The sequence below is a fragment of the Pocillopora verrucosa genome, chromosome 4 (genome assembly GCF_036669915.1).
Source record: "Pocillopora verrucosa isolate sample1 chromosome 4, ASM3666991v2, whole genome shotgun sequence".
Classification (NCBI taxonomy): Eukaryota; Metazoa; Cnidaria; class Anthozoa; order Scleractinia; family Pocilloporidae; genus Pocillopora; species Pocillopora verrucosa.
The window spans coordinates 27,859,761-27,879,296 of NC_089315.1; the positions used below are offsets into that span (position 1 = coordinate 27,859,761).

Consider the following 19,536-nt stretch of genomic DNA (forward strand, 5'->3'; position numbering starts at 1 on the left):
AATACACGTGTGCCACTTGTAATCAATTTATTTTCGAAATTAACGTGACTTTCATCAAGGATAACATTTTACTTTTTTCATTTCCTTTTGAAACAGGAGCATTTTCAGCTTAAACAATACAAATATATTTGGTAACCGTTATTGACTCAGGTTGAATCTACCATATTACTTTCGTCGAGTCAATTGTAAAATTGTCCAAGAGATTGTCATATGACAAACATCAGGTTTTCTCTTTTGAGACATAAGTACCTATCATCCTGCTTAACAGGTGAATACACGCTCCGAAACCCTCAGAAATATCATCTTCTTCCTGCCGAAATTGAAAATTCAAGTATCTCTTCAGGCGCGTGCGTTGTTGTTAACTACTGTGAGGACGATTGTCTCTTTCCTGGATCTTAGAGCTGAATTCGAAGTGTATTTATAGCTTTCATGGCTTCGTCACAGCAGAGGGTGAGGAAATTACAGTGTCCCTTTCGAGATTTAAGAATATTAAATACCAACTATCAAAATAAGATTCCCATAGCCCGACGTTATTCTGGAAAATAACTAATTTGATTACGATAAGATGGCCTACAGATGTTGTTGCTTAACCGTTCACGATAAGATGCAATTTCTTCTCAAAACTGAAAAAACAAGGAAAAGAAGCCTTCCAGTTTAAGGTTCACGTTTTTAAAACTTTAATCAGACGGCACTGTTTTGCCCCATTGTTTACATTTTTATTTCGCGTTGAGCATGTATTTCATAATTCTATAATTTCCCACTAGTATAACATCGGAGTGAAGTCCAAGGCGTTGATAACGCTTTCTATAGCACTGGTGTCGTTCTCTCATTCGCAAGAGGTTGCAGGTAAATTTTAATACTTTGCTGACTTAAAATGTTTCTTTTTCCACTTTCAGTTAATTTCTTTTTAAATCCGTAGATCATAATTCTCCGCCATGACGGATATCTCACCTTTTACTGTGTGCAACTGTTGCACCACTCTCTCCGATCTGTTCAAACTGAACCCTAGCAAATACAAAGAAACAATGTCCGATCACTAGTACTGGATACCATAGTGGAAACAGAGGGGAAAAAACAGATGATCAACATAACTTTCCTTAGATTGAAAAATTCTGGGGCCAAAGATAAGTCCACACACTTTGGCGAGAATTATGTGCAGTAGAAAGAGGGCCTGAGATCCGTGGTGGAATTAACGAGTCTGATAATAATGGCAAAAAAAATTGTAATAAGGATGATGGTGCAACAATCACAAGGATCATGATGATAAAAGTGATAAGAATGAAAAAAAAATGACAAACCAGCAATAGTGCTAAAAACGACAACAGTAAAAATGACGATAATAGTTATTGCAATGATTACAATGATAATAGTAATAATGATAATAATAATAATAATTATTATGATAATTAAAATGATGATAACAATAATAATAATAATGACAACTCAATGATAATAATTATTAAAATGATAATGATAGTGATAAAAATAATAATAATGGTTATAGCATGATAAAATAAGTTTGCTTCAATTATGCAGTCCTTAAAAATGTTCTAAGCATTTTCTTATTTTTCCTTCAAAGTGCGCGACTCAGAACCTCAGTCGAAGCAACTCACGCCGATTCCTGAATTCAGGCCAATTGGCTGTTTCGTGGATAGCGGTGCAATACCTCGACCAATCCCCAAGCTGGTTGCTAATTTCCGTGGTAACATTGATTGGCATAATCTGAATAAAACCGTGCTGGATTGTGCTCGACGAGTCAACTCAAAGGGTTTCCGTTACTTTGGTATTCAGTTTTATGGTGAATGTTGGAGTGGGGAGAATGCTGAACTTACTTATAACAAGCAAGGAACCTCTAAAAACTGCTTCAGAGGCCTTGGAGAGAGAAAGGCCAATTTCGTGTATGCTTTTGTGGTGAAAGGTACAGCTTAATTATCAAATTATAGAATACTGACAGAAATAATTGCTATTCTAAAGAGGTCAACATCTTCGGAGCAAAAATTTAGGATAAACTGGAGAGAGATATTCACTATACTGGAACATTATTAGGTGTCAGGAATTCTGAAAGGAATGAGGCCAAGATTGAAATATATACGTACACCCTTTCAGACCAAACTATTACAACCAGTAAGATTTAAACTAAATTAAGTAAAAAATTAACTGGGATGATAGAGAAGCTGGAAAATTAGTACCCAGATGTCAGGGCGAGCGTCTTAGCGTGGAAACTAATTTCCGTATAACATGGTCCTAAACACTTTCAGACCTTTATTTTTCTCTAAAATCTAAGAAGTTGCCGCACTGGTTTCCGTCTTCACAATTACACAATCGTAATTTTTCTCAGAACGGTCCCAAAATTTATTCGTCTAAGATCAATCATGAGGCAACGGTTGCGTGCTCCTGTTAGGGTGAGAAACCATTATCTGTACCTTAATTATTATTGAAGTTTACGATAATAATAATATAATATAATATATAATAATATATAATATATAAACAATAACATTTCTCTCCCAGAAATAAACGCGCGTCTGGCAAATGGGTCGAGCTCAAGAAGTGGCCGAGTAGAAGTTTTCCACCGAGGAAGCTGGGGCGCAGTGTGCGGCAAAGAATGGGACATACGCGATGCAGATGTTGTGTGCCGTATGTTAGGTTATCCAGGTGCTCTAAATGCCTATCAGGATGACAGATATAGATCAGGAAAAGGTCGTGTGCGACTTGGAGATGTACAGTGTAATGGAAACGAGGAGAATCTTGCTTTCTGTCCATACAAAGATTACAGCGTCTGCTCACAGTCAGGAGAAGCAGGAGTGAAATGCAGATCAGTATCAGATTCGATCCAACCACGGATACCTTGTAAGTACAGAAAACACTTCAAATCGTATCACGAATAACTTGAAGCTTGCTATGAATTCCTCTAATCTAATTTGCAATTCAATATTCACTTGATGAATATGAAGTTTTATGTTCAAGCTCTACAAGATCTTTCCTGGATTTCTCTTATAACCTGAAAGCAAGCAGATGCTTTCATTAACTCCCAGACTCTATAGAAAACGAAAGAATAAAAGGTAAATATAACAAAAGTAAGGAAAACTGGTCTTCCTGACCAAGTAATTTCATGTTGCTCCACTGTACAGTGTAGGCCGCGGAGTCAGAAGGTTCGAGTGCGATTCCTCTTGGGAGACAAAGATTTATCCTGTTTATTTTTCACTTGGTCCCAATGCTCTTCAGAGAGAAAAGAGATTGAACATATGCATATGTTAACAGACTCTCCCTCGTTTGGAAAATAACACCTGACCTTCGATAGATCAAACAAGCAATTGAGTAAAAGGGGGGTAAGGAACAGGAGCGTTACGTCGTTGGGGAATATAAAATTTTTTTTTTCGATTAACTGAGTTGTTATTGTAAATTGGCCCCTGATAACCGGCGTCAGAGTGACGATGGGCTAACGTTCGAAAAGTCAGCCTTAGAAACTCTCTACGGTTGGCAACTCAGTCCAACTGTTACTATAACAGAAATATCAGTCGGAGGAGATACAGACGAGGAGGATAATTAAATTTTATGAACTGTTCTAACATCAATGTCTTTCAAATGTCAGATCGTCTCATGGGAGGAAACAGTCGCAGTGAAGGCCGAGTAGAGGTTTATCATGATCGGAAGTGGGGGACAATTTGCGACAGAGGCTGGGATCTCATTGATGCAGGAATTTTTTGTCGGATGCTGGCTTACGCCGGAGCCAGGGCCACTCCAAAGTATGGCCAAGGTTCAGGTCCCATATGGCTCAGCGACGTCAAGTGTATTGGGACTGAAGACTCAATCTTTAGATGTGAAAACGCTGGATGGGGAAATGTTGATAATTGTGACCACTCGAATGATGCAGGAGCAGAGTGCTATTATGATTGAGCTAACGCTGCCTCAGAACGTGACTTTTTTACTTTTACGCAGACAAGTCAAACAAAAACCTTTAACTTTTTTTCTCGTTTTATTTATTGAGTATTTTAGAAACCTTAGGCTGTTGAGTATTGACTAGCCTAAACATTAGTAAAGATTAAATTTAATCGTTGTTGTTCAGTCTTCCTATCAGCAGTCGGAATTACTCTGGGAATAAAAAAATAAACGTTTACGTTAGTAGCGATAAATAGTTTTACTCTTGGGTTCCAATGTAAATGAAAAGAAAGAAACTCAATTTACCAACATTACTCCCGCAAAAACGCATCGGGCAACCTTCCGGCTTGTTCAGCTTATACACAAAAAACCTGCCGCAGTCTCGCACCTTGATGACTTGATCACGGAAACAGCATTCATTGAGCCAATGGAAGCAAACTTTTCCATTTACAATACCGTCACTTACTTCAGGATGAGGGGAGCTTAACCAACCAGTGACTGCTGTTCCGCACTTTTGGGTTGGAACACATTTAGAAGCCATTTTGTCTCCAGCGGGACGCAAGAAGCGATACCATCGTGGGGAGAGGCTATTGTCACAAATGGCTGCCAATCCCTCAGGAGGATCGGACTCGACGGAGCGATCCCTTGTGCTAAGTTGCAAATATTGGAGGCATTCGCTTTCTGTGGCAAGATCGAAGGTTTAATGCCGTGGTATTATATTAAAAAATAATAATGATGATTAAAAAAACATTAGCTATCTTGAAAGATTAAGCCAGGTTCGAATTATTTATGTGTTAAGAAAAAGGCACCTTAGGTAAATATAAAGCCAACTAATTCTTTTGCCACGAGTTTTCGCTTTCAGATTCGTATGAATCCTCGCCAAAAATTCGTTTCATTTTGCCATTCATGTGAATTTATTTACTAGGCGTTTCAAAATATTTGCCGGACTCCCCGTTTTCTCCCTCTGACTGAACCTTCTTCCGTTAGCAGTTAACCTGTGAAAACTGCATTTAGTATATCGATGCATTGCGGAAAAATTCTTCATACCCATCTATACATGTATGTATAATCGATTGGAAGGCAAGGTGAAGATAATCATGACATATATGTAAACAGAGAAGGCCAATTTGAATCACCGCCACCAATCACGGGTTCGATGACGAAAGGAGACTCACATAAAAGTAAAAAAAAAATTATAAACAGACAGCCCCACTGACCTTCTCCTACAAATCTGTAAACTAGATTAGCGTGCATGCCGCCGACTTCAGAGGTGCAATGTAGAGACCGACCGTAGCGGTCATACGTTAATGGGGCAGTAGCACCACTCCAGCATTCTCCATAAAACTGAATACTAAAGGAAAAAATCAAAAATAAAAGTGGCAGCTACAATTTTATTGTCATTAATTCTACAGGTCACGCGGTGGTATATTTGCGTTCAGAAAAACAAGACATTTACTAATTCTCTCAATGGAAAATATCCTTAGAAAGCTCCATAAATCTTCCAAAAAATTTTGACTCTCTGTCGACTATTAAAGCAACTCTGTTATTTGAAGAGTCGTTTGTCTATTTAGTTTACCTACCCAAAATACATATAATTCTTTTCTTTCGCTCTCTTAGCACATTTGTCGACCACTTCCATCGTGTTGTTCCAATCAATATTTCCTCGATAATTTGCTATTAGTTCTGGAAGAGCTCTTGCTCTTGGACTCCTCTTGTCCTTAAAACAGCCAACCTTGACAAATTGAGATGCGTCTGTGAAGAAAAGTTTAAACATGTTTCATAAGTTTCTTTTTTCTAAATCAGTTAATATGTGCATTTGCTAGGGATCAATATCTTTCCTGCTTTCGTTTGATTTCATTAATTTCTTTCGTGAAACTAGAAAAGTGTATGAAATCTTTCCACTCGACTGGATAAATGTTCAGCATCTTTTAGGAATTTTTATTTTGTTTGTACATTTGTTTGTCTGTGTTTGTTAACTGACCTTAAGTGATCATGCCTTGGGCTTTTTTATTATATTTTTCAATCAATATTTCCTTTTTATGTTGCAACTTTGACATTGTGCGATGCATTAAAGTGTAAAACTTAGAAAATATTATACAACTGTCTTTGTCATCAGTCTCGAGAGTTGCGCAGATTGGGAACTACAAATTTCCCAACTGACTCTCGCATGTGTACTTGCTAAGGCTATGAAAAAAGATGATTTAGTGCCTTTCTATGGTAGGGTAATTAACAAGTTCAGAGCCAACATAGAGACCAACTTAACCGCTCGCAAAAAAAGATTGTTCTACCTAAGTATCGAGAGTATATACATACTGTAATATTATAACCAAATACACCTACGGTGTTTACACATACATACAAGGGCACATGCATACATTTTTTTTCTATATTTTTGAAGGATCATGACCGCAATAACCTCCATTTGGCTGGAAAATATGCTCGTAAATTTGTCCTTGGCCATTATCTGCACCTGTAGACTTCGTTTTTGGAAAAGCTGCTAGCTTATATAGAAATATACATGTCGTGTCCGCGGACAAATCCTTAAAAATATCTCAAGCCAAATAGAGGCTACTATTTACAAATAAATGAATCTGTTCTGTGACCTATTGGGGTTGCAGCGTTAATTTCTAACAAAAAGCTGTAAGAATTATATGGGCCATTCAGCACTCCAAATGGACGTGACCCCGAATAATTAAGCCTGTTGTTTAGTTAAGATTTGACAACTAAAAGTAATTACCAAAAAACTGAACTTCTCTAAAGTGACCTAATAACGCAAGCTAGTTTCCACAATTGGAGAAAAGATGCGCTTTTTCCATATTTTTGCCCATTTCCCTATTAGTGTTGGAAATGCTTTATATATATATATATATATATATATATATATATATACATATATATATATACATATATATATTTTTTTTTTATCTTCAACGCACGCTATCACCCATGCGGTTCACAAAGAGAATTTCGTTAACCAATGATATTGTAGTAAGTTGTTCGAAAAGCTTACAAACCCGCTGATTACGATTAATCAGGAAAAAAAAATGTTTTCTCTGCGCAAATGAAAATCTGCATCTAATAACTTCGTTGGATAGTGCTTTTAATATGGTATCTAGCTTCTCATTTCTTTATCAAACTTTTTAAACGTATTTTCTTTTTTTATCGTTGTTTTCTTTCTCTTATTCCTTGTATCATTTTAAACGTAAATGCTGATACCTCACGCACGTGCGCTGTCTACATCAAGTCAACCGAGTTGCTCAATCTTCTTATTACAGTGTAAGAACTAACCTGTCACATGGTATTTACTTGAAGCGTGTTTCCAATTTGACATGCTAAGATCTCAATTAGATCTTTGTGGCAGGAATTCATTCAGCGAAAAGTTTGATCGTTCTTTTCACGCAACTTATCCAATTGACAAGTTCTTTATCATTGATGATACTCACGAAGCACCGGAAACATCCTCTCAACTACAGAGACATTTTATGCACTAATCGGATTAAGGTTTTCAAAAAATTCGGAGAAATATAACCGATAAACGATGTTATGAATTCTAAGAAAAGGGGTATAATCGGTAAACTAATGTCTGAATGCGAGATTTAACGTTACAGCAATCGACGAGGAGTAGTTCGAACGAGAGTCTAGCTATTTTTTTTTTTTTTTTGCTGCGTGAGCTGCCTCGTTAAATTTTCACAAACCCAACTAAATGTCGTAGATCGTTCCTCTTTTGAAATGTATCTCTGGATTATCTTTCACCGATACATGTTTTTCCATGACATCATTTATTTGTGAACGTGGATTTTCATGGTTCGTTTAAAACAAAGCCGACTACTACCCTAAGCTTGATTGTGATGTCCTCGAAATTTCAAAACCTAGGACACAAAGAGTAAAATGTTGCACGAACCTGTTAAGCTTAAGCTGTATTCGAGACACAAGAAAGCAACTGCAGCCAAAGTCTTCAATTTCATTGTTGTAGAAGTGTAAGCTGTTTTAGCGCAAGTTTATGAGCGCATTGTTTTCAGCGTCGCAGAAGTAAGCAGAATAGAAAGCTGAAGGTGTTCGATTGGGTTTTTAAATTAACAGCGCTGGTAAATATAAACGCTTCGGCAGCTGTCGCAAGCAATATTGATAAAATATGATTATTTTCACTGACTAGCTTTGAAATGTAAAGGAGGCGTTACTGCTGCTGGTTCAATATTCTACGTAGCTTTCAAGTTACTTTCCTTTGTTTGTGTTTAAGAATTGGGCAATATTTATACAACCTCTCGATTTTCTTTAAGCCACATACATGTGGGAGAACGTCTTCACGAAGACACATTATTATGACGAGAGTTGCGATCAAGTTCAAAATCTTAGACTGTAGCGTAGTTGGTAGGACTTTATCGGTCTGAAAACGATGATAGAAGATGTCAATCATCAGACGCCAGAACGAATCAAACCAAGACAAGATTTGTTCCGTTCTTTCTCTATCTCCGGTCCATAATAGAACAATCGACAGCAAGCAACAAGAGAAGGAAATTTATACGTGATCAAGATAAAAGGGATGGCGCGCCTGAAGCAGTAGGTCAAGTAGCTGAAGAGCGGACTAAAGATACGCACACCTTTTTTTTTTTATTTCATGATTTCAATATCTTTTGACAATTGGAACCCTAACACTGAAATAAAATTCACGCTCGACTTAGCCTCCACTCTTTTCCTTGTGTCAAAGCGTCCTAGGTCTTCAAACACCGTTAAACTGCCGATATAAATAGAAAAAAACGGGATAAAAGTCAGTTTTCTATGAAAAACTTTAAAGTACTATGACCATTAAGTATGTTAGATTTATTTAGCACTAATGTGGGACCTCGCTGTTAGGACTTTATTAAAGATAAAGAGTGTATCACCCAGTGACCTTTCGGAATGAGTAATTTGTAGATTGGAACATGTTATGATTTCGAAAAGGAATATGTTCTGCTTAAGGAAATGAATTGACGCATTAGTAATGGAGGGCGGAGGAAATTGGTAAAGGTGGGGGCGGACATGTTTCGTTTCAGAGAGAGAACTCGCAAATGAGGTAGTGGGCGAACTTGCAATGTGGTGGGACCTCCATAAACCGACAAATACTTGACTTCTGATTTTGTCTCAGCTCCAACTTGAAACCTGAGTATGATATCAGATATTTGCACAAATATGACATGAGGTGATGTGGGCACGAGAAAATATGAACAGTCTTTAATCGTAAAACTTACCCGATGCTGCACTTCCACAAAAGCCCATGGGACAAGCCTGTGTACCCGCTAATTTATAGACATAGAATCTACCGCAGTTTCTAAGCTTGATGTCTTGATCCCATTTACAGCAGTCTGATTTCCAACTGTAGCATACTTTCCCATTAACAATGCCATCAGTCATTTTTGGATGTGGGGAGCTCAGCCATCCCGTAACCACTGTTCCACATCTCGCCGACGGAAGACACTTAGAAGCCATTAGATTCCCAGCGGGTTTTTGGAAACGGTACCACCCAGGCTTGAGTTTCTTATCGCAGGCAGGAGCAGTTCCACTGGGTAGGCGTGATGACTCCGAGCGATCAACTTTGTTTAGCTCCTTGTATTTGACGCACTCTTGTTCTGCAGAAAGGGAAGAATACTTGACTCTTCAGTGGAGTGTTCTCACCTTCAGTGCTAACAATGCATGAACATCGACGACTCTAATTAAATTACGGTAACACATAACAATAGGACTGGTTATTAAAGGGCCCACTAACCAAAGACAGACAAACTGACACACAAATAGTACGATGAGGCGATTATTCTACGAACCATCTCCTGCAAATCTGTAGACGACATTGGTGAGTGCTGTACCAACTACAGATTTAGACGTACACGGAGAAGATCTTCCATAGCGGTCGTATGTCTTAGGAGCGGTGGCACCACTCCAACACTCCCCGTAGAATTGAATTCTAAGACAAAAAAAGCTTTGAATTAACTAAAGAATCAGAATTCGTGGAAGCTGACAACCCTGAAAAAGATTGTTTGAAACAACCACTTGAAAGGATGCTGCATCTGTTTTATGAGCTTTGAAGACTGTGGATAGAATACTCCTGCATCTTGCGATTAAATTTTTCTGCAGTCTATGGTCTCTCAGGTATAAGTGATATCCCTGACTAGTACTCACGCGAAATACATGTAATTCTTTTCTTTCGCTTTCTTTGCACATTTCTCAACCACTTCCATCAGATTGTTCCAATTGATATTTCCTCGATAATTTGCTAATAGTTCGGGAAGAGCTCTAGCTCTTGGACTCAACTTGTCCCTAAAACAGCCAACCTTGACATATTGAGATGCATCTGAGAGGAAAAGAAGAAAGGAAAATCATTCGTGATCTCTCCACTCGACTGGAAAAGTGTTCACTGGCAACTCGTTGGAATTGCTCTTGTTTTTTTACCAACTTACATTAGGAGATCATATTATTACCTTTTTTTTCTCTTGGTTTCACGTTTCCCTTTCTTGTTTTTTCAGGAAAACTAAAAATTCTTTATGCTGGAAAATGAATAGACCGAGAATACTGTCTTAACTGTAACTGTACAATCTGAACTGTGAAAAGACACACATCGATCTTAAGAAATCAATAGTTTATTTTATTATTTATTTATTTTCCATTCCAGACACAGGTTTTAGCTTCGAGTGAGTCTTTAATTTTTAAATCAAAAAAATGGCTGGAAGTATAATATCAGAAAACTGTCAGATTCCCAAATTTTAGGGTTCCTTTTGCCTACTGAGTTGTCCTTTAGTCAGCGTCTGTAAAATGTCAGTATTCTATTGTAAGCCGACTTTGCTATTCATACGCGTTCTGAATAAATTGTCCACGTGAATGCAAACAAAATCGTAAGATTTTAACTGCTTTTGTTTAATGGGATAAATTGGCATATGCAACTTAGCACTGCCGCCGAATATTCTCAAGTTACAAAAAAAAAAAAGGAAAGACCAATAATTCTCTATGCTCTTACTAAATGGAGGAGAAACGGAAACATGGCAATTGAAGGTTAGCCATTGACAATCAGTGAATTTCAGACTAGCTGTCGGAAAAATAATTTTGTCATGCAAATGTCTCAACTAGCTGTGGTTAGTAAGTTGAACCCATACCTTAGAGTTCATCAGCTCAGGGCAGCATGTATTTCTTTAGAATTTTTAGCAATGAGCTTTATCAATTCTCTTAAGAAGAAAATGATAGCTCTCAAATGCTTAAAGGAAACGTAGCGAAATTCTAAAATAGTCAATGCAATCACGGAGAAAACAGCCGAAAAGAAACGTCTGACAGGCTATAGAGAGTTTAGAGAGTTAATTTACCCCAGGATGAAACAGCAAAACAATTTCCGGATCAGTGTTTTTTTTTTTGAAGAGTATGCTTACTTCCCAATTCTGTCAAAACAGGCAGCACTGATGGTTCTGTTTCCGAGTGATTTGAATCGAATCAAACTAGAGGCATTTGATTAAAAAAAAATCTGAAGTAAGATTCATTACAGACCTGCACAGCGTGTGTAATATCCAAAGTACAGGAGAAATACAGAGCATAAGACTAGTAAATTCATATTTTCTTCCTTGTAGCGGGATTTACTTTCTTTAAATCGTGGCTTGAGGGTAACGTAGAGACGGTGACAGGTGTTAAATGTCGGTGTGGGTCGTGGGTAACTTGTCAGCTGACAGCAAACCTTTTAAAATTAATTCTGATAGAGAGAATAGAAGAATCATGTTTCCGTAAACGATCAGTGATATAACTTACCACAATTTCAATTAAATGAGTTCCAGCTAACTGTTTAAAGTTGAAGTCTACTGCGCTTTGCGTCAAATCCGATCTGCCACAGAACTTTAAGCGTGGTACTTTTTTAAAAAACTTAAATACTCAATGCTCATGAAGTTTCTTGTCATTTGCCAGCCCACCAAGTAAACAATGAATAGATTGCCCTAATCTTAATCTTAGCTTGAATCGCAAAGCTTTGTTATACTAAGCAAATATAATAGTCTAAACAACACTGATCACAAAGTACTTCTGGCGTTCTCAGTGATTTAGTTCAAACCATCGATCTAAATGTTTCTTTGTCTTGCGATGGCCGAGAGAGTATTCACTTAGCTTACGGATCAGCTTCACTTGTGTAACGCTTTTCCAGAAAGATAAGATAGAATACAGTTTTGGTTAAGATAACGCTCAGAGGAAGAAAAACCTTAAAAATCAAAAAATTAAAAGGTTTTGTCTCAGCTAGGTTTGCTGTCACGATTAACACTGTCACTTTTCTAAGCCTTTTTTTTTTTTTCCTTCTACTGTTTAGGTGTTTTCTTACTGTTTTCAATTGTTCAACTGTTTCTTTCTTTTACTTTTATTTTGTTTGGTCTGGTTTACTGTTGTTGACGTTGCTTTATTATTATTATTATTATTATTATTATTATTATTATTATTATTATCATTTCCCTTTTTACTCCCAAAAAGAAGAAAATCTTTGCAAAAAAAAAATCTATCATATGTTAACCCTCTTACAGCGATTGCATTAAACTTTTTAAAGCTACACACCTAGGACTTTTTGCTATTGATGGAATATGGACAGGGTATGCATGACCCAAGTTTTTTTCATGCTAAAACGAATTGGAGCAAAAACTGGAACATAATCTCTTTTTTTCTCCTGCTCTTTTTCTAAATAATTTGAAGTGACGAGAAGCGGAATCCTTTTCTTCAGAGATTTCAAAAAAATTTCCAGAAGTGCGGCCTTTAGAGAGGCTCGTTTAGGACAGTTAACAATAGGTGGCAAGGTCTTAGTGATTTAGCTGTTTCGCATCGAATTTTTTTCTTAATCAGAAACTTAAAAAGGCCGCAATTAAAGTATACAGGAAAAAAATTATTTACGTGTATTGCGCAATGAATTCACTAATCCTAGTTGCATTCTTAAATTGCCATGATTCTATATTACCTATAGATACGCAGAGAACACCTTAAGGCGAAGTTATGCTAACCTGTTTCCTCGATGCTCTTTCCCTCTTTAAAAAAGGACGCGGTAAAATGCCCAACTTGTTCCTTAAGAATGGTTATATAATTCCAATTATTGAATTATCTCAAGAACTTAACAGCTGTAAAACAAACATTTTAATGTACTTGAACAAAGTGAAGACTCCATCGCTTGCCGCGTGGTAGCGATTATCTATATGATAAAGAAAATCAAAAGATGCGACATGAATTTCCCGCCTTTCGGAACAAACATATTAATTAGACCTGCAGTAATTATTGTTCTCAATATTGCAATACATCACATTTACCATTTTAACTTACTGAGGGTAAGAGGATTCTTTTTTCATAAAGCATAATAAAAGATTCTTTGGAGGGTTTAATACAGAAATTCGCCCGAAATGAGACCAACTTGAGGAAAAAAAAACCTAGAAATTAGCCATTATGTTCTGCCTGTATCCGAGCTACAAACTGAAATGTCATTACAAATAAAATGAAGTCAGATGAAATATAATACATTATATGCATAAATGAATTAAGGGGATACTGTTCTGGCTAAAATGTGGCGCTGCGTCGATAAAGGCATTTCAGGATAATCTGGTTTTATCAGCTGGGTTGATAATGTAAATTGGTCGCCGCAAAGAGTATTTTTGTATAGTATATAAAGAGAAAATGTTTCCTGCGTTAGCTCTTCGTCAGAGCGAAGACCTGACACTGAAACGTCAGCCTTAGAAACTATTCACAGAGGCCAACTTACATCATCTTCTCAGTCTATAAAACCGAATAATTAATTCAGAAGTCTCGAGAAAGTTTCGGAGAAATTTTCCAGTCAATGGTTTTCTTTTTCATTTATTTGTATATAATCAAATATGACGCTGATTTAAAACTAGCTTTTGAAATGTAAATCATTTAAGCTAATCTTTGTGATTTCACAAGCAGCTTTGAATATGACTATATAGTAATAAATACAATAATTTAGTTTCCGAAAAGAACACTCTTTTCGATTAAATAGCTAAGTGGGAAGCGTCCATCTGTTTACGGAAAGGTATATGTTTATAAATACATACCTGTCAATTTTAACCGTTTTTTCTTACCACCATTTTATGAGGATTTTATCTTTGAAAATAAATTTTTATCGGATCATTTGGTTTTATAGATCGTAACGTGAGCGTTAGCCTTTCTTCAATTGGAATCAGATCGACAATAACACTGAGAGAAATGTATACTTGTAATGATCACTTCTTTCAAGTTTGTTTTGAGGGATCTAGCACTTTACTTCATGTTCGTAACTAACTATTGCTTGCCTTGTAATCACGGTAAATTTCGAGGTAGGGTCTTTACGATGTGAAAGTAAAGATACGCCAAAAATAAACTGCATATATTTGAAGCACAGGTATCATAAACGTACATCTATCAGGAAACAGCAATAAATCCAAAAATATTGCCGGATTAAATGAGTACTACATTTTACGTTCTGCTCTCATTTCATGGGCTTATCATCGGCGTAGCTATCACACTTACGACTGTACCACTTGTCTATTTCAGAAGTGTATAACAGTCCTTCAAAGCGTTTCCGCAACTATGTATTTTTGATGGTCTTTCAAACATCGTTGTCGAATTATATTGTTCTGTCATCTGATTGTGCTTTCGAAAAATTCAAGCTTTAATTTTTTTTTTGATGGTAAAACCGAATTCTCCTCTACGTCTCTATTTTAAAGGGTGTCACATTGTCATTGATGCGAATATTTTGTTGGTTTATGAGCAGGATTGCAGATTTCTGAACGTTCTTATACACATATCTAATGAAATACCTTGATTGCCAAGCTTTATTTTCATTATCTTCCGCCGGGACCGCGAGGCAGCACTGATAGGAAAACGATGCAAATCAGCCAAGCTAATTCGTAAATAGATTACAGGGGAAGCAAAATAGTAACTTAAAAATTAGTTTAGTAGCAAACGGGCTATTGCGAGGGGACTTGTGCTTGCATCGTATGAAGATAAACCGTCCCATTTCAACAGCAACTTTATTCTGTTTTATGAAATTCACTAAAATAGATAAATAAATAAATGAATGAAAAAAGAAAAAAATGAAAACAAAAATTCCAAGCCAATAATTTACTTCTTTGAGTATCACATCCTATGCGAGTCCTATGCATTATACAGGGATCGTCAGCCCTAAAAGAATATAAATAAACAAATTATTAGTCTAAACATTTTCAAACGGTTCGAAATTAAGTTTCTCATAACACCATATTACATTAAAGCCTTGTATCAATCCCAAAACGCAGTTGTGATTCTTGTCAAATTACATATGATATCGGATTCGAACCTCATTTGACCGGCGAGACTATTTAAAAAAAGGACACGTGAACTACTTAAACTACTAGAGTTTCTTTCTTGAAAGCCAGAACAAAATGTTAAACACCCATGAAATACATTCTCTAAGCAAGCGTAAATATGCGGTTTAGCCCATAACTACATTTGGCAAAACACCTCAACAAACATAAACAAATATAAGGACTCAAAAGAAATCAAAGAGAAAGTAACGCGAGGAAAGAAAAAAAAACCAATAAACAAATTGATCGATGTTGTAACTTACTATTCTTCCGTTGCCACAGTATCTCAACTGACAATATGGCGCCGATGGAAGATAGAAGACGTAAAATCCTGCGCAATTACGAACTTTAGCTTGGGTGGACGTGAAACAGCAGTTTCTGTCTTGGTTAAAGCAAATTTCTCGAGACACAATTCCATCTTGAACGGAAGGAAGTGGCCCGTTTAGCCATCCAGGTACGATGGTCCCGCATTTGAACCTACTGGGGCAACTGTTGGCCATAGCTGTGCCCGCACGGCCTTCGAATCGATACCACGAAGGCTTGAGATTGAAATCGCACGGAGCAGAAGGGGTGTAAGGGTGATGAATCGACCGGTCTGGTGCTTGAAGAATTCGGTATTCTTTACATTCTGGAAAAAGACAAAGTTTGCAAGAGAGCAAATAACTAACTCGTACAGCAACAGCGCTTCGATAAGTCAATGCTAAGGAAATAACTTGATAAAAATCCCTTTTCAGTCGAGTCTTGCTGCGTTTCAAAAAATCTATTTTCTCCGCTTTAATTTCGGATTTTATTCGTTCCTTGTCCGATTATCCTTACATCTAGGATTGGCCGCGGTGATCGCTTTGGGTTACGTTCTATGACACTTCATCAAAATTAAATGTTCTCTATCAGCTGTGGCAAAAACTATCACCTTTAAAAACGAGCCGGTACACAAAATTAGCCATTCGCTTTCCAACACCATTTACACATCGGGTCGACTTTCCATCCTCGTCATAAGTCAAATGTGCATGTGGTCCACTCCAGCATTCACCGTAGAACTGAAGACCAAAGTACACATAGCCGGCCTTTTTTACTTCTTTGGCACAGGCTTGTATCGTGTTATTAATGTTATTCCAATCAACTCGATAGGGCCTGGAGCGATAATTCCTGACTAGAAGGGGTAGTGGCCTTGGTACGTCCAATTTGTCCCCAAAACAACCAATTGGTTCGTAATGAAAGTCTAGAATATTCGAAAACAAAACAAAATTGTCAAGACAAAAACAATACGCATATAAACAAACAAAGAAACTAATGATTTTTTATGGATATAGCATCGCCCCTGAAAAAAATTGGTTGTTCCAGGGGTCCGTTTCTCGAAGGCCCAGGTAACTTAACGGGCTCGTAAAGTGGTTCTGTGTTCATTCAAGATGAGGGTCACAAAAATTTTGAAAATTATGCAATGAAACTATCAGCTAGAAAAACAACATGGACTGGTTCGTTTGCCAGAACATGCTTCTCTATTCTTAAAATTTTGATTTTAAAATACGGCTTTGGATCCGTTTAGTTACCGGGACTTTTGAGGAAACGGGCCCCAGTAAAGGTATAAATAATATAAATATTGGTCTATCAACGATGCTCTTTGTCACATTATAAGCCTCGCAGTTTGACTGGTTCATTTATAAGTTACAGTGACATTTGGTATTGAAATTTCCTCAGCGAGATGATCCACCAGTTGCAACATATATCAAAGGAGTTTTAGTCTGCCTTGTGTGGTTCCTCAATCTGTATTTTAAATTTCCTCATCCTCATTATCAATCCATTTTAATTCCTTCCAGCCCAAGCCATCCTTATTTAACAATCTTTGGTTGTCTCTTTTACTATCAGAGTTAACTTCATTAGAGAAAAAAAATGTTTCTCAAAATATTCACGATGCCAAGCTTAACTACGTGGCGAAACTCATTACTTTAGTTAGCTTTCTTACTTTAGATAACATGTCATAACAAAGGAGAAGAAAAACTGCCAACCGCAGGGAAGCTGCTGAATACATATTGCTATCAAAACATGCCATCCTATCATATTTGAAAAGAAATACCATGTAACCTGTAATATGACATAAGCAAAAAAGAAAAGGCATTGAATCTTTTGAACAAATACAGAGACTGAATGAAAATCTGATTGCTATCCAAATTAACTTCGGTTTGGAAGAACCCCGGCAGATAATTTTTCCGAATATACCCTCGTTGGAATGTTTTTTGAAAAAAAAAGAAAAAAATTACATTAAAGAAAGCTAACACACACCAGCCACTGAACTGTAACTTGACTAGAAAAGAAATTTACGAGCGCCATAGATGAAATTTATGAAACTAGTTTCATCCCTCTGGCGTTTAACGCTGGTCACTTGGGTGGATGGATCGCATTGGACAATTTATGAATTTTTAAAGGTATAATTCGTAAATTGATTAGCCACACAGGAAAGAGTTATCGGTAATGTAGAAACGAAAGAGAGTTTAGCGTAAAAACAAAAACAGATCGTCAACTGCATTTAAACAGGAGTCGTTTTTAGTAAGCACGTGGTAAAACATCTACAACGACCAGTTTCATACAAGTAAAGATTATTTCGAAACAAAGGAAAGCTCTCCATTTTGAACTTTTTGACTGTTCTTGGGGTTTAAAGTCCTTTGGCTATTTACGTATATATTATGAATCAGAATCGTGCTGCGTAAGATTAAAATTCTAAGGTTAAACTAAAGTTTCTTGAAGAAAGCGCGCATGCTTTTTATCTCGAAGATTATCATTTTTTTCTTTTACGCACAGTGCTATCAATAGTCTTTACCTTCTTCATCTCGGAATAAATTAATTTTCTCATTCTCCTCTGCCGCTATTAAACAACTAAGGAAGAACTGCAACAGAAGAAACTGAGGCGTGATCATTGTTCTTTGGGCTGCAACAAAGCTCTGTCAAGGTCTGATCCTTTTTGCGCCTTCAAACCGATTTTATTTTGTTCAACTCGAACATGATCAACAAACAAAACCGCCAACACAATATTGTTTAGATTGCCACAGTATTTTTGTAGTTGACATTGTCTAGAGAGCATTGAAAGAAGTTAGTTTTACAAAGAGATCTTGAAAGTGTCAACACGACAGCTGCTAATAACATACTGTTGACTAAGCACTCCAAATGTTCCGTGGCACATGTCGATGTCACCCTTATAGCGTTTTTATTTAATCAAATGGTAGAAATTTGACTGAATACTGAAAAATTTGTTCTGAGGACTGAAAATAACAACTCAAAACCGCGGTGATTATTAGCCTAGCTGATCATCATCATCAATATTGTTTTGTTAACTCTTTACGTTAGAACATGAATTTTTGAGATATGTTCCTTTTCTTTCGCTAATATAATCTTTGACAGAGGAGTGGCCACAGAGTGGTTGGATGTGAATAACAAAGCCATTCTGACAGACAGTCCGCCTCAGCTGTGGAAACAAACTTTATTAAAAACATTAAAATCGGACACAGATGAACCGGACACGTTTTTACTCATCGTAAGCAAACTATGTCTGTTAACCTGAAGAATCAACATTAATAATCTGAACGGAAATTCGCTTTTTCACTTTGCGACTAGCACTCAATACGCCGAAATTTCTTCGTCAAAATGCAATGCATTCACGAGTAAATATTCTTAATTCTGAAACGAATATGTTTGTCCACAGTGGGTAGCTATGTTTAAACGAGGGTCCCAGTGAGTTTATGGATTTTACGGCTTACGGTTAAAAATTTTGGCCAATCTACGGCTAACAGTTGATATATTTCCATTGTAATCACTAGAACTTTTTTTTTATGGTTAACTTTTTTTTACGACTAATCATTGAAATTTGTCAATTTTTCTCGGCCAACGGCCAATTTTTTTGGCAGAAATGTTTTCAATTCCGACTCTATAAAGCTATCTTTCAGCCGTGAATGAAGCAATTACCGAGAAAAAATTGATACAATTGAATTGTCGGACGAAGAAACGACCATGACCATCAATGGAAATTGTAAACATTTTCAGTGGAGTTTGCACTGAGGAATACTGGGGAAAAAAATGATCTAAGCAACACAAAATAAAGCTCAAGAAACTTCAGGATAATTTAATATTATCAACTAAGTTGATAACGTAAATTGGCCACCATAAAAAGTTTCAATGCTGACGTTTCGAGAGTCAATACGTCAGAGCGAATGGCCTTCGCTCTGACAAAGGGCTAACGCTCTTAACGTCAGCTTTGAAACTTTTTACAGTGGCCAATTTACATTATCAACTCGTTTGATAATACTAAATTACCCTGTTATGCTCTTCCAGCGATGCAATCCCACAGTTTCTCTACAAACCTACCCCTTCG

At 36.8% G+C, this 19,536-nt stretch overlaps 4 protein-coding genes across 4 annotated transcripts; 1 reads left to right on the forward strand and 3 right to left on the reverse strand.

Moving 5' to 3' along the window:
* Positions 1 to 311: 311 nt before the first annotated feature.
* On the forward strand, positions 312 to 4,091 carry LOC131774868 (neurotrypsin). The gene is made up of 5 exons (XM_059090952.2): positions 312 to 450; positions 765 to 846; positions 1,580 to 1,918; positions 2,512 to 2,850; positions 3,593 to 4,091. Exons 1-5 carry the CDS (start codon positions 430 to 432, stop codon positions 3,895 to 3,897), a joined length of 1,086 nt encoding a protein of 361 aa, XP_058946935.2. The 5' UTR covers positions 312 to 429; the 3' UTR covers positions 3,898 to 4,091.
* Positions 3,964 to 7,904, reverse strand: LOC131774908 (uromodulin). Its single transcript, XM_066165122.1, has 5 exons — positions 7,781 to 7,904; positions 5,460 to 5,631; positions 5,097 to 5,230; positions 4,186 to 4,560; positions 3,964 to 4,092 (listed from the first exon to the last, which is right to left on the reverse strand). The coding sequence occupies exons 1-5, from the start codon at positions 7,842 to 7,844 to the stop codon at positions 4,088 to 4,090; spliced, it is 750 nt and encodes a 249-aa protein (XP_066021219.1). The 5' UTR covers positions 7,845 to 7,904; the 3' UTR covers positions 3,964 to 4,087.
* Positions 7,905 to 8,470: 566 nt separating this feature from the next.
* LOC136280229 (pancreatic secretory granule membrane major glycoprotein GP2-like) lies at positions 8,471 to 12,905 on the reverse strand. Its single transcript, XM_066165121.1, has 6 exons — positions 12,855 to 12,905; positions 11,380 to 11,578; positions 10,030 to 10,201; positions 9,675 to 9,814; positions 9,105 to 9,482; positions 8,471 to 8,611 (listed from the first exon to the last, which is right to left on the reverse strand). The coding sequence occupies exons 2-6, from the start codon at positions 11,441 to 11,443 to the stop codon at positions 8,607 to 8,609; spliced, it is 759 nt and encodes a 252-aa protein (XP_066021218.1). The 5' UTR covers positions 11,444 to 11,578; positions 12,855 to 12,905; the 3' UTR covers positions 8,471 to 8,606.
* Positions 12,906 to 14,850: 1,945 nt separating this feature from the next.
* LOC136280228 (uncharacterized) lies at positions 14,851 to 18,154 on the reverse strand. The gene is made up of 4 exons (XM_066165120.1): positions 17,992 to 18,154; positions 16,090 to 16,398; positions 15,443 to 15,807; positions 14,851 to 15,018 (listed from the first exon to the last, which is right to left on the reverse strand). Exons 1-4 carry the CDS (start codon positions 18,086 to 18,088, stop codon positions 15,013 to 15,015), a joined length of 777 nt encoding a protein of 258 aa, XP_066021217.1. The 5' UTR covers positions 18,089 to 18,154; the 3' UTR covers positions 14,851 to 15,012.
* Positions 18,155 to 19,536: the final 1,382 nt, after the last annotated feature.